This window comes from Medicago truncatula, chromosome 7 (assembly GCF_003473485.1).
Source record: "Medicago truncatula cultivar Jemalong A17 chromosome 7, MtrunA17r5.0-ANR, whole genome shotgun sequence".
Classification (NCBI taxonomy): domain Eukaryota; kingdom Viridiplantae; phylum Streptophyta; class Magnoliopsida; order Fabales; family Fabaceae; genus Medicago; species Medicago truncatula.
Genome location: NC_053048.1, coordinates 33,615,101 through 33,629,317, shown reverse-complemented (window position 1 = coordinate 33,629,317; position 14,217 = coordinate 33,615,101). Strand labels below are relative to the sequence as shown.

Here is a 14,217-nt window from a genome sequence, read left to right as displayed (position 1 = left end):
ACATCAGAGGCAAGTAAAGTATAATTCAAGCATCTTTGAGAGGAGATAAATGTAATTTACTCTTATACTTAATGTACACATCCTTAAAACCATTTTATATCACATCAAAATGAATGTAATTATAATTTTTACCATTTCATCAAAATAGTATATTTATATGTGTGTGTATATATATATATTCATTCAGTTTCTCTTTCTTTTTATACATGAGTCTGCAGCATAACAAAGATTGTTTAACCTTATTTACCATTTCACGGATAAATACATCCAACCCCTATTTTTACCGCGGTAAATCCATCGCAGTGATTCTCCCGCAATCACATCTCTCCACATCATCACTCCCACACCCATTCCCTATATAAACTCCCCCATTCTTCTCTCATCCCTCCAATTCCAAATCCTGATTCTCTCCAAATCCCGATTCTCTCTCATTTCTTCATCTTTTCTTTTATCTTTCTCTCATCACATTCGGATTCGGGTCGGATCCTACATTTCTTGAACCATCACCGGAATCCTCCACCACCGAGAGAAATGACAGGATCACTCCTCGCAAGATTCCTCCTCCGTCGATCACCACCGCCGCAGAGCCAATTCATCTTTCAACGTGGCATTTCTCAGTCCGCAGCAGAAAGAACCAAAGACAACGTCGCCGCCGAACCACCGGTGCTTCCACCGTTCGATTACGTTCCGCCATCGTATTCCGGTCCTTCCGGCGACCACGTTCTCGCGAAGCGTAGGGAATATCTCAGTCCGTCGATCATGCATTTCTACAAATCTCCGGTGAGGATCCGCCGCCGTACCGGATAACTAACTAACTACTTTCGTCAATAATTAACTGTAATTTAATTCTGCTATTATCATGTTAAAATTCAACAGTAACTAAAATTAATTTACTAAATGATGATGATGACGATAATTAACTTATGAATAATTGTGTTTTTGCGGGATTATGATTGTGTATGTGATGGTGCAGCTGAACATCGTGGAAGGGAAGAAGCAGTATCTGTTCGATGAAAATGGGAGAAGGTACGTTGATGCGTTCGGAGGGATTGCTACGGTGTGTTGCGGGCACTGTCACCCTGATGTGGTTTCAGCGATCGTTGATCAAACGAAAAAATTACAGCACTCAACGGTGTTGTATCTGAATCATGCTGTTGCTGATTTTGCGGAAGCTTTGGCTGGTAAACTCCCCGGTGATCTTAAGGTAAACTTTGTTTAACGTTACCGTAATCTCAATTTTGTTACTGTTTAGTTTGATTTAATAGTAATTTTTTTACGGAATTTGATTTTATGTAGTATAAATCTTTTTCTTATAATCACATGCTCAATGGTTTCGTTTCATTTCACATGTAATACTTTAATATGACTAATATGATATAAAAAAAAAAAAATTGGTAATTTTTTTTTTATCGGATATAGAAATTATACTAATTTATTTTTTTAAGAAAATAAATTAATTTTTCTTTCCAATAATTACTTACTATTTGTGGAATCATTAGCATGTTTCCTTAAGGCTTTTAATATTTCATTGATTAAATGGATCTTCAATGATCCAAGTCAAATAAATATCTAGTCTATTTAAATTTGCAATAAATGTCATTATTTAATTAGACATTATTTAATTGTTTTTAAGCATTTAATTATAATAATCAAAATAATTTCAAACAAAAACATTTAAAGAGGTAGTTAGTTTATTTTAGTCTATGATTAATTGTTGATTTTCATAAAATTAATAATTTTTGAAAGATAAAAATAATTTTTTATTCTTTAGCAAAAAAAAAAGAAGACGGATTTGGTGTTTTTTTTATTGGACCATAAAATTTATTTTGATTAAACTATTATGTTTATGTACTGGTTATACCAAATAATTCGGTCAAAATTTGGTAGGCTCACTGATCCCTTCGATTGGAAAAAAATTTGGGAGTGAGCTTAGTTTTGTATTTTATCTCAGACCAAAGTTTCTTGTTGTATATTTTAATTTTACCCAACCACATGCTTTTAATCTTAAATGGATGCAAATGAAAGAACTTGCTGAAAGAGGTTTTCGACTTCCGATTACTACAGATTTTTTTAATTTATGCATATAAATGAACCCAAGATAGGTTTAATCTCTAATTAGTACTTTGTATCTTGAATTGTTGGTATTTGACATCCGACTAAGGGAAAAACTATATCAAGATAAAATATATGGTAAACTTTATATATGACATCCTTCAACAAAACAAAAAAAGTTTATATTTGACATGTTATCTCAACCACAGAAAAGATAAGATATAATTAATTTTTTTTAAGAACGTATGATTGATTATATTATATAGATTAATTTTTATAAATATGGGTAAGATGATGTTGCACCATGCAGAATATTATTCTTCACAATTAAATCAATAATTTTGATTACATTTTATATGTTAAATGGGTAAAACTAATTGTTATGAAATAGTAGAAACAAACTTACATGATACATTCTTATTTCACTTTTACACTAAAGAATTAACTTATAATACCTAGTTAAAGTTCAATAATAATAAATAAATGTGAACACAATGCCAATCACTAGTATTTTTAATTGCCAATATGTCAATATCATGAGATTGGGGGATGGATGCTATGCTGGCGTGAGGTGATATCGATGCTAACTGGTTTCGTGGCCAAAAGATAATGTTTCTTGTCCATGTCAAGCAATTGGTCACCTAATAATTCACCAGAGAAAACAAACATTTTATTTAAAAAACGTTTAAGTTTTACGTCCAAAAACACCCAACCAAACACATCTTCAATCACCAAAAACACTTGAGTAATTATATACTACTATATCACCAAAAATGTTTAAGTTAACAACTTTTTCGACAACTTTCTATCACATATTTTTATTATATTTTTACTCTTTTTTTCTCTCTATTATTTTTGTTTTAAAAGAAGATTAACTATAGAGTTGTATAAAATGTTGTCCACTTTTGGTTGTTTAAATATGACCCCTAAAATAAATTGGATGAAATAGTAAGAGATTTCTTGTAGCTCTCATAAAATGCAGCTGTTTTTAATATCTTAATGGAAGTAGTTTTTGCACTTGTGTTACGCACTTCACACAAAAAAACACATCTTGAAGCACAAATTATTAAATATTCTAATTGATTAATTCATGAGTAACTTGCGGCCGAAAGTGTGATATAGAAGAAGAGTTGATAAAATATAATAGAGCGTTGTGCAAATATTTATTACTTACACATTTATTATTCTAGTGTTATTTACTTGCAAGATATTGCTTTGATATTTGATCTATGTCTTCTCTCTTCGTGCGTGTAAACTTTTGTCTGTTTATTGTGAATTTTAAGTGGAAATTTTTTGTGTGCGTGTCGAATGTATGTAGGTGGCGTTTTTTACAAACTCAGGAACAGAAGCAAACGAATTGGCAATGATGATAGCAAGGTTGTACACTGGATGCCATGACATAATCTCTATTAGAAATTCTTACCATGGGAATGCAGGTGGCACGATGGGGGCCACAGCTCAAAGTATCTGGAAATTTAATGTTGTGCAGGTACATATTTCCTCCTCTTTTTTTTTATCTGATCATACCATTTAATTTGATCTCACGGTATACACTTTTAATAAATATATATATATTGTTTTGGTGACAGAATAATATATACTTAATTTTTTAAATAAATATAAGTAAATATCAAAGCTTGACATTGTATCTTCAAAGCTCTTGTAAAATTGTGATGATTGCTGTTTTTTTAGGTAGAGATTATTGCTGTTGTTATTAATAATTTCTCCCCTGACGTTTTTTTAAATTAAAGACAGATAAGTAAATATCAACTAATTTAATTTTTATAAGAAATTATTCAATTAATTTAAATTTTATTTCCTATACTTTATATAACTTTGAACGAAATGGACTTTAGTGGAATGGACTAACACACACGTCTAAGAAGCTGACGCATACTTTCACTAAACTTTACAAGTATGTGTGTGATAGCAATACCAACGGAGTTTGGCATCGTTGGGCACATTTATTTTCTATCAACTTCGAAAGTGACCAGCTTGTTATCAGTTAACAAAAATCTAGAAGGTTGGGATAAGTACTAAAATACTATGACAATGATTTCTGATGATAATTAAACCGTGGACCCCTCTTAAGCAAATAATACTACAGTTATCTGGTTTCTTATTCATTCTCAATCAAGAGTACAAGATAAAATGTATGTCCCAAATGTTACATGAACACCTTTTATTCATACACCCAATTGTACATTCCATGTATTAGGGATATTTTGGTAAGTTCATCTTACAACCACACTTTATATTCTATTTGTGTGGGGTCCAGGTTACCACGTGTCAGAATTTTATGTGGGTGTAAAAGGTGTATTGCCACATAGGATGGTACATGTATCACCACTCATATTTTAATTGTTTTTTTGAAGCAATGTATTTTAATTGTTGCCAATTGCCATGTGAGTTCACATGTAAATGCAATATTGGTTATTGTATTTCTTTGAATCCCCAATTCTTTAACTAAGTTGTAGAATTTAAAATGTGAAATAGTGTTTTTACTTTGCAGTGAAATAGTGTTTTTCATGTGAAATATATTTTAACGGTTTATTTTTTTGGGTGGTACCAGAGTGGTGTTCATCATGCAGTAAATCCAGACCCTTACAGAGGTCTTTTTGGCTCTGATGGAGCGAAGTATGCAAGAGATGTCCAAGAGATCATTAACTTTGGAACCTCCGGAAATGTTGCTGCATTCATATCTGAAGCTATACAGGTACCATGTATCTAGAAAAACATAGACTAGTTCCATCATATGTCTTTGTGAATGAAAAACAAGGTTTAGATATAAACCATGATCATCCTTATTCATTAGATCAGGGTTTGAAATTGTGCTTGAGGTTACACTTCAAACTTTTAGATTGCCAGAAAATGCAACCAATGCAATTGAAATCGAGGTTTTAATGTTGTTGCAGAGATCTCAAAATTCTTTATATTCGGCCGCAATTGCAGTTGCTGACGGATCGCAATTTAAAACCATACATTAGATAGTGATGGACCACTTTTTTAGTGTTGTATATTAAATTAAACTTATCACTCAGTATTCTACTTGAAGAAATTGTCTAATAATACTATGGTGTAAACTGATGTATCATGAAGTTAATCTGTATGGTATAATTTCCTATCTAAAATGAACTGGTCATATGATATCATAATCTTTTTGGTAAGCAAACACATTTGTTGATGATGCTCTTGTTGTTTATGATAGGGAGTTGGTGGCATTGTTGAATTGGCGCCTGGTTACTTGCCTGCTGCCTATGATAGTGTTAAAAAAGCTGGAGGTCTTTGTATTGCTGATGAGGTTCAGTCTGGATTTGCTCGCACTGGTAGCCATTTCTGGGGATTTGAATCCCATGGTGTTCAACCTGACATAGTAACAATGGCAAAGGTAATAGTTATTCTCTCCTTGTCAGAGTAGAAAGAATCCATCTTCACTTAATTTAGCAAATAGAACAGCCTAATAATCTGCACCAATGAATATAGAATATTAACGTAGTCTGATCATGAAAGTGATGCAGAGGCTATAAGTCTATAATTGATACTTTTATCCAAGGTTTTAAAAACAAGTATGCGACCACAATTTGATTTGCGGTATTGATGATTTTGATGTCTTCACAACAGCAATTCAAGCACAATTGTGGCTGTATTTGATGATGATTCTCTAAAATATCAAGAACCATGATGCGATTTTGACAGTGACAGCAATTTAGAACCTTGCATATATCTATCTACAAACAATATGCATGCCTTATCAAGTATGTATGCTCATTATTGTTGGCTTGTTTTCTTGATTTTGCTTTTGCTTTTGGCAGGGAATTGGAAATGGCATTCCTCTTGGTGCTGTTGTAACTACTCCTGAGATTGCAAAGGTCTTGACTCAAAGCAGTTACTTTAACACTTTTGGTGGAAATCCTGTTTGTACAGCTGCAGGATTGGCCGTTTTAAAAGTAATAGAGAAGGAAAAGCTTCAAGAAAATGCGTTTATAGTTGGGTCTCATTTGAAAGAGAGGCTTAATGTGCTCAAAGACAAATATGAATGTAAGGTTTCGTCCCTTATCCTTTCCCATCTAAGATTAATGCACAAGCAAGCTTTCATGAATTTATTCTAGAGAGAGTTACTTGATCGAAACGAAGGACTATAGTTGAGATCATTATGAGTATAATAGAAACAGAACATGTTTTTTCTTTATATACGTCTCTAATCAAACTTTTTGGTTTTCTTCTATAGTAATTGGTGACGTGAGAGGAAAAGGATTGATGCTTGGAGTTGAACTTGTCACTGACCGCGAACTAAAAACACCAGCAAAAGTTGAAACACTGCATGTGATGGACCAAATGAAAGGTAAAGTCTGATATCTCAATCCCTATAGGCCAAGTTGCTCCCAATATCCTGTAGCATTTTTTAACAGTTTAGCATCTCGGATTTGGAGTTCATTATTTAAACATTTGTAAACCTGATTTATGGAGATTGAAATCTGATATAAATCAGCTGTTTCTAGCAATAAACTCATCTGTTTTCTATGTCACTAATCACCTCTTCTAATGTTACTACAGAATTAGGAGTGCTGATTGGAAAAGGTGGTTACTATGGAAATGTATTCAGAATTACACCCCCTTTATGTTTCAGCAAAGAAGATGCAGGTTAATCTCTAATTCTCTCTTTTCTTAACATTAGATGAATAAATAGTACTAATTTTAGTCTTTATCACTAACTGCTTGTTTATTTGATGTTTGCAGATTTCGTAGTGGATGCCATGGACTACACATTATCTAGAATGTGAACTGAAGCTTAATGCCTTAAATAAGATGCAAATGTAAATTATCAATTATGTTTCATGATGTTAAGTTAAACTCTTAGATTAATCTATCTTGACTCTAGCAAGTAAAATTTATAAATTTTACATGCAGGTTTTAGACCTTTATGTAGTTGCCAACTGCCATTGTGGAAAACGATGAGCCAACAACTCGTTGTCTCTCGGTTATCTTATCTCATCCCATTTTTGGTTTTTGCTCCTTTATTTTTCATGCATGTGCCGATCCTGATGTTTCTTCCTTTTTAATCTTTCCTTTTGTCATATAATTTCTTTGGTTTTACGTTATTGTCGACTCTACATTATTGAATGCTAAACTAGATTTTCATTGGGCTATTGGAAGCTGAATTCTGGGTTTCTAGCAGTTATGTATTAGAAAGAAAATACATAAAGGGTATCTCTGTTTTGTATGAGTTATGCTTCTCAACCTAGTTTATATTTTTTATCATTGTTGTCGGTAACATTCAATTGTACTATTTGAGGAAGAATAAGATCTGTAATATGCCGGTTTAAGAACCAAAAGTTATATGGATTAGGAAGGAGTGCTACCAAGCCTTACTTAATACACCATCTGTATCTTAGTTCAATATATCAGCAACTTTCCACTAAACTGATACTTCCTGCATAGCACTGACAATGTAGATTAAAGCCATATATGATTGGTAGATGTATGATAAGCAAACGTTATACAAAATCTAGGTGAGTTGGATCTTAGGAGCTCACCAAGGTCAAGACATGTATTAAGGCTCAAAGAGTGTAGATAGAGGTCACATCACCTACTAATAAAGAAGCGGGAGTTGAACCACGTCCTTACGGGATGAGTTAGTTTCTCACCAATGAAACCATTTTTCATTGATTGTAAGTTGAAGGGTCTCTCACAAATATAGCATATTAACATATAAAATTAAAAATTTACACTTGTGATCCCTTAAAAAAATATTTTAGAAAATCTTTTAACTTAATTTAAGATAATGATTTCATGTTTTATCTTTTTCTTTTCGCGTCATTTTGATCAATTTGCATAAGAATTTACAATATTCGAATATATGGATTTGTTTCGATATGAGCTCTTAACATCTTTTTATTCATATTTTCATACGAATTTAAAATATGATGGTTGAAAAATCATATGTAAACAGATCAAAATGACATGAAAAGAAGATAAATAACGAAATTGTTATATGAAATCAAGTTAAGGGACCGCGAGTGTAATTTTGCTTATAATATACTATCCAGTTACTTTGTAAAAAAAAAAAAGTAAAGAAATATATGCAACTAAATGTATTTTATTTTATTAAATTACATACATATATATTAACATCTATATCATTGTGCATTAAAAAAAATAAACATCTAAATCATTGATAATTTTTTATACATAATTGTTGATAATATAATTCAATGGTTTGCATTCAATACATGAGAGTAACATCTAATGTATTTTTATGGAGAGACATGAAGCCATGTGGCAAAAGTCGTTTAGTTAGTTGATAGACAAAGACACAAAGTACCACACTTTCTTCAATTTCAGTTTTCCTAAAAATTTGACCACTTACTTCCCACTCATTTCGCCCCTTCTCTCCCTTTCTTTCATTTGCAATTCCTATCATTCTTTCTTTGGTCAAAATCCATTTTTTTTTCCAGAACATCGCAACACTATGCTAATTTCACAACCCCTTTTGACAAAACTTGATCTTGTGTTAATGTGGACATTTTTTACATTGATATAAAAATTTGTCACATTTTTTTCCACTATATGCACAAGGGCTAGGGCTAGTTTTTATTTGAGACCTTTCAAGCTTTGCAATACATTGCCCTATTTTTATTTTTATGTGTTTTCTTTGGATTCTTAATTTTTCATATTGGTGATTTTGATGAGAGGCCGAAATCGAAAAAATATCTATCTATGGAGATTTTGATGCAGTTATTGTTGCTTGAGCTTTGTTGTTGGTGGTTTCATTACAATTTTTTCAGATGGAATGGCAGATCCTGCTAGTAATGGAGGTCTTGAGCGAGATATTGAACAAGTTGGTTTAACTTTTCCTCGAAATTATGCTACTCAAATACCTTGCATGTAGATAGTTATGGTGTAAATTAAGAAATTGTTTATATGCTCTTTCGTTTTTTTGTTACACTATTATTTTTAGTTCATTGTCTTTATACATTGATCATATTCAAAATGTTATTATATGCATAGACACTTAATCATGTGTAGGTTTTTTAATTACATACTTGTTTCAAAAACAGATGATATTGTAGGTTTTTCAAATACATTAATCATATTCAAGAACATTGTTTCATTGTTAAAAGTACTTTTAGAAATGTCACATAATCCGCTGATGTTGTATTTTAGAGAAATGAAGGATTATATTTTCTTAGTTAGGTGCTTTAATTTACAAACAAGAATTTGATGTGTGTTTCAACTCTTTTTGAAGGCACTCGTTGTTTTAAAGAAAGGATCTCAGTTAATAAAGTACTGTCGAAAAGCCAAGCCAAAAGTTCGCCCTTTCAGACTCTCCTTGGTAAGGTTTTACTTATTATGAGTTATGAATTGAATTTATCTCCACAGTTCTAGCGTGACTCGAATTATCCGAGATTCTACGCGGTTTATAAATCTAGGACAAAAATTTGAGTGCCTCCATTAAATGTTAGTATGGTGAGTTTACTATCTCTAACTAATTTCATATTTAGTGGCATTAACAGGATGAAACAACACTAATTTGGATTTCTCATAAAAAGGAAAGGACCCTAAAATTATCTTCGGTTTCACGGATTATTCCTGGACAAAGAACTGTAAGTTGAATACTAAGTTGATGTTTGTGGCCATGTATTTCGATTTCTTGATGGTTTCTAATGTTTTTTGTGTCCATTTATTTGAAGGTTGTCTTTAGAAGATATTTGCAGCCTGAAAAGGATTATCTTTCATTTTCGCTTGTTTATAATAACGGAGAGCGGACACTTGATCTGGTTAGAAACATATCGATAGCGCATTTCAAAATTCTCGATTTCATAAGTATATTTTGAATATGGTGATTCTCTTTCTCTTATTTATAGATATGCAAGGACAAAGCTGAAGCCGAGGTATGGTTTGCAGGGCTTAAGGCATTAATATCCACTGGAAGGCATAGTAGGCTTACTCGAAGTGAATCATCATATGTGAGCTTTACTGGAAGTGAACCATCAAATGATAATTTTATCACTTTTTAGTTTCCACTTTCTACTTGTTCATTCAAATATCTCGAGAACTAATTTTGCTATAAAAAGACTTGATAACTAAGGGTGTTTGAGTATACATCTTATTTAAGCACTTACTCAGTAAACTCTTGTCATAAGTGATTATTTATAAGTGGTTTCTGCAATATAAGAGAGAATCATAAAAAAGTTTGTATATGCACTTAACATTTTGGTTCTATAAGCTATTTTGGAAAAAGCTGAAATTAGTTGAATATAGCTCGCGGACTTATCATAAACTATTTTCATAAGCTCTTCCCAACACTTTCACAAATGCTTATACTATTAGATAACCTCAAATAAACTTTTCCAAATTCCTCCAAGTCACTGAAAAAATTATAAACTTTTGTTTTCATGTCATTCTTACATTGTCACATTCAAATATAAGCCTTTACGTATAAGATTTCATTGAACACTTGAAAGAATATGAAATGTGTATGACAGTGTATTTGAATATCCTTATCAGAAATGGGAAATTGTAACAACTAAATTAACACAGTTAAAGAACTGTGTTAATTTTATGCATTTAAGGCTTTCTAAGATCATGCTATTTATATGAATCTAGGCAAAGTGAACAACATAAATTTGTTATTGAACACAACAATCATTATTTACTATTCTATAAATTTTGGTTTCAGGAGGGTGTTGATATTATTCCCAATGGTCGCCCTTTCGGTGCAGTATTAGAGATTTCCACAAGCATTGCTCGTGGTAGGGTCTCTACCGATTCATTGCCTTGTGAGTCTTCATTGTATTTCGCAAACCCAGATGTGGGGTTAGATCGTACAAATATGCAAGGAAGGACTAGTGTTGGAGATGGTTTTCGGATCAGTGTGTCAAGTACACCTAGCGTTTCAAGTTTAGGATCAGGACCTGATGACATTGAGTCATTAGGAGATGTTTATATATGGGGAGAAGTTTGGGCTGATGCAGTTGCACCCGATGGAAATGGCACTCAGTTCCCTTCCACCACAGATGTATTGGTTCCTAAGCCCTTAGAGTCAAGTGTTGTTCTAGATGTTCACCAGATTGCGTCTGGCGTACGTCATATGGCTTTAGTTACTAGGCAAGGAGAAGTTTTCACATGGGGCGAGGAATCTGGTGGAAGACTAGGTCATGGAATCGATAAAGATTTCGGCCGACCTCAACTTGTTGAGTTTCTAGCAGTTACTAATGTGGAGAGTGTTGCGTGCGGAGAGAATCATACTTGTGCTGTATCTATATCAGATGAACTATTCTCATGGGGTGACGGTAAATATAACGTTGGACTTCTCGGACATGGCACCGATGTTAGCCATTGGGTACCAAAGAGGATTAATGGTCCTCTGGAAGGACTTCAAGTTATATCGATAGCATGTGGTACATGGCATTCAGCATTGGCAACTTCTAATGGAAAACTTTTCACCTTTGGTGATGGAACATTTGGTGTATTAGGTCATGGAAATAGAGAAAGTGTGGCATATCCAAAAGAGGTACAATTATTAAGTGGATTGAAGACTATTACGGTTGCATGCGGAGTATGGCATACTGCAGCAATTGTAGAGGTTACTTTTCAATCAGGTTCAAATGTTTCGTCACGAAAGCTCTTCACTTGGGGAGACGGAGACAAATATCGATTAGGACATGGAAACAAGGAAACATACCTTCAACCTACTTGTGTATCAACACTCATTGAATATAATTTCCACCAGATTGCATGTGGACACACTATGACTATCGCTCTCACTACTTCTGGACATCTATTTACTATGGGAGGCACTGAATTTGGTCAACTAGGAAATTCTTTATCTGATGGAAAAATACCTATACTAGTACAAGACGCATTGGTGGGCGAATTTGTCGAGGAAATATCATGTGGAGCTCATCATGTTGCTGCTTTGACATCTAGAAGTGAATTATATACTTGGGGTAAAGGCGCAAATGGAAGATTAGGGCATGGAGATATAGATGATAGAAAATCACCAACATTGGTGGAAGCCTTGAAAGAAAGGCATGTCAAAAACATTTCTTGTGGCTCAAGTTTCACTTCTTGCATATGCATTCATAAATGGGTATCTGGTGTCGATCAATCCACTTGCACCGGTTGCAGACAACCATTCGGTTTTACTAGAAAAAGGCATAATTGTTATAATTGCGGATTAGTGCATTGTCATGGTTGTAGTTCAAGAAAAGTTATGAAAGCAGCATTGGCTCCGACACCAGGAAAGCCTCATCGCGTATGTGATTCTTGCTACACTAAGCTTAAAGCGGTTGAGGCAAATGCGGCTTCGAATCTTAACAGAAAAGTTACTATTACACAACCTCGCAGTTCTATTGATGGAAGGGATAGATATGGCCAAGGAGAAACAGTAAGGTCTACAAAAATTCTTTTTCCTCCTTTCTCAGAACCACTAAAATATCTTGAAATGAGGACTAATAAGCTTGGGAATTCTTCCATGCTACCAACTTCTCAAATTCCATCAATTGCACAAATGAAAGACATGTCATTTCCAAGTTCAACTAGCTCGATTCAAAATGGTTTGAAGTATCCTCTAGCTCCAAATCCGCCTTCAACTCCACCTCTCAATGCGAGATCAGTATCCCCATATGCAAGAAGACCAAGCCCGCCACGTTCTAGCAGTCCAGGATTTTCAAGAAGTATTATTGATAGTATGAAGAAGACAAATGAGCTTTTGAACCAACAAGTCTCAAAATTGCAGAACCAAGTAGATTCATTTACTACACTTTTGCTTTTTTGTGTGTGTAATTCACTTGCAAAACTCACCATTGATAAGTTAACGAAAATTCTTTTTATGTAGAATCGAAGTTTGAAGCAGAAAAGTACCATGGAAATTCAGAAACTACATAAAAACATTAAGGATGCCACCTCATTGGCAGCAGAAGAATCTTCTAAACATAAAGCTACCAAAGAATATTTTGGTTCCATGATAGCTCAGGTATCTTCCTTGTTCTTCTTCTTCTTCTTCATATTTTCAGGAATTGCTTGTACATTACGTTAACTAAGTAACTAGCTTATGACTTTATGCAGTTGAAGGAAATGGCTGAGCAATTGCCACCAGAAGTTTTAGAGGGTGAAAAATTTAGAAACATGGTTATTCATGCTGAGAATTTTCTAGAGGAAAATCCAAAATATGAAACATGTTCGGTAGCATCAAACTTAGAATCTGAGCAACAAAGCGAACCTGTTTCAAACAATGGTAAACTTAAAGGAAAAATAATAGAAGAAAATAATAATGAAGCTGCAGAAGTTAATCCATCTCAAGATGTAGGAAATGTCTTTCAAGAAAACAATGGATCATCTTCATCTAATACTGAAGCAAGAGTGGCATCACAAAGCTCTGAAAATGATTCAAGAACATTAAACCCTTCAAGATCAGTGAGAGAAGGAAACACACAAGTCGTCGACCAATTTGAACCAGGCGTTTATGTTACACTAATAGTAAGGCCTGATGGTAAAAGACTATTCAAAAGTGTTAAATTCAGGTATTACAGTCACTTCTTGTTGATCCAACAAATTCGATATTTTCAATATTTGATGTTTTTATGATGCTTTATTTTTTAATGCAGTAAACGAAAGTTTCGTGAACATCAAGCAGAAGAATGGTGGACCTTAAACAAAGATAGGGTGCATGCGAGATATAGTCCACAAGCGACAAATCCTGAAAATGTAGCGTCATCTAGCAGAACGCCACCACCTGCAAATCAAGAAGATGTTGCATCATCTAGCAGTAACCCACCACCTGCAAATCAAGAAGATGTAGCATCATCTAGCAGTAACCCGCCGCCAGCTGAAGAAAACAATGAGGCCACACCTCCCTAAACTTAAATCCCAGTCTTCATAGGCATCATGTAGTTAATTTCATGAAATGATAAGGTATAGAAGCGTCGTTTAATTTACATAGTGTAGTGAAAATTGTATGATCAAGTCAGATCAATTCCATAGTTTTGCAGCATTCTACAATCTATCCAGTGAGGATAGAAATAGTAGTACGAGCGACGTAATACTAGATATAGGAAAATTTGTGTACTTTTTTTTTTTAATCAAAACGATTTGTTGTTTATAACAATGTTGTTCATACACACACATCATTGGTGACTGTATAATAAGCTGTTTAAAAATACA

The 14,217-nt window shown here is 33.5% G+C and overlaps 2 protein-coding genes across 3 annotated transcripts; both read left to right on the top strand.

The window, feature by feature from the left end:
- Positions 1–376: 376 nt before the first annotated feature.
- Positions 377–7,070, top strand: LOC11433125 (alanine--glyoxylate aminotransferase 2 homolog 3, mitochondrial). Of its 2 annotated transcripts, XM_024770397.2 has the most exons (10): positions 377–780; positions 974–1,204; positions 3,371–3,541; positions 4,625–4,768; positions 5,261–5,440; positions 5,865–6,090; positions 6,281–6,394; positions 6,607–6,693; positions 6,790–6,866; positions 6,961–7,070. In XM_024770397.2, exons 1-9 carry the CDS (start codon positions 532–534, stop codon positions 6,831–6,833), a joined length of 1,446 nt encoding a protein of 481 aa, XP_024626165.1. In that variant the 5' UTR covers positions 377–531; the 3' UTR covers positions 6,834–6,866; positions 6,961–7,070. The 2 variants fall into 2 exon arrangements, with proteins under 2 accessions (XP_024626165.1, XP_003623559.1); XM_003623511.4 differs by having other exon boundaries at positions 6,790–7,044.
- A 205-nt stretch (positions 7,071–7,275) lies between these two features.
- On the top strand, positions 7,276–14,217 carry LOC11432556 (PH, RCC1 and FYVE domains-containing protein 1). Its single transcript, XM_003623510.4, has 10 exons — positions 7,276–7,721; positions 8,838–8,890; positions 9,299–9,385; positions 9,567–9,656; positions 9,744–9,830; positions 9,918–10,019; positions 10,733–12,799; positions 12,893–13,030; positions 13,123–13,577; positions 13,662–14,217. The coding sequence occupies exons 1-10, from the start codon at positions 7,700–7,702 to the stop codon at positions 13,912–13,914; spliced, it is 3,354 nt and encodes a 1,117-aa protein (XP_003623558.2). The 5' UTR covers positions 7,276–7,699; the 3' UTR covers positions 13,915–14,217.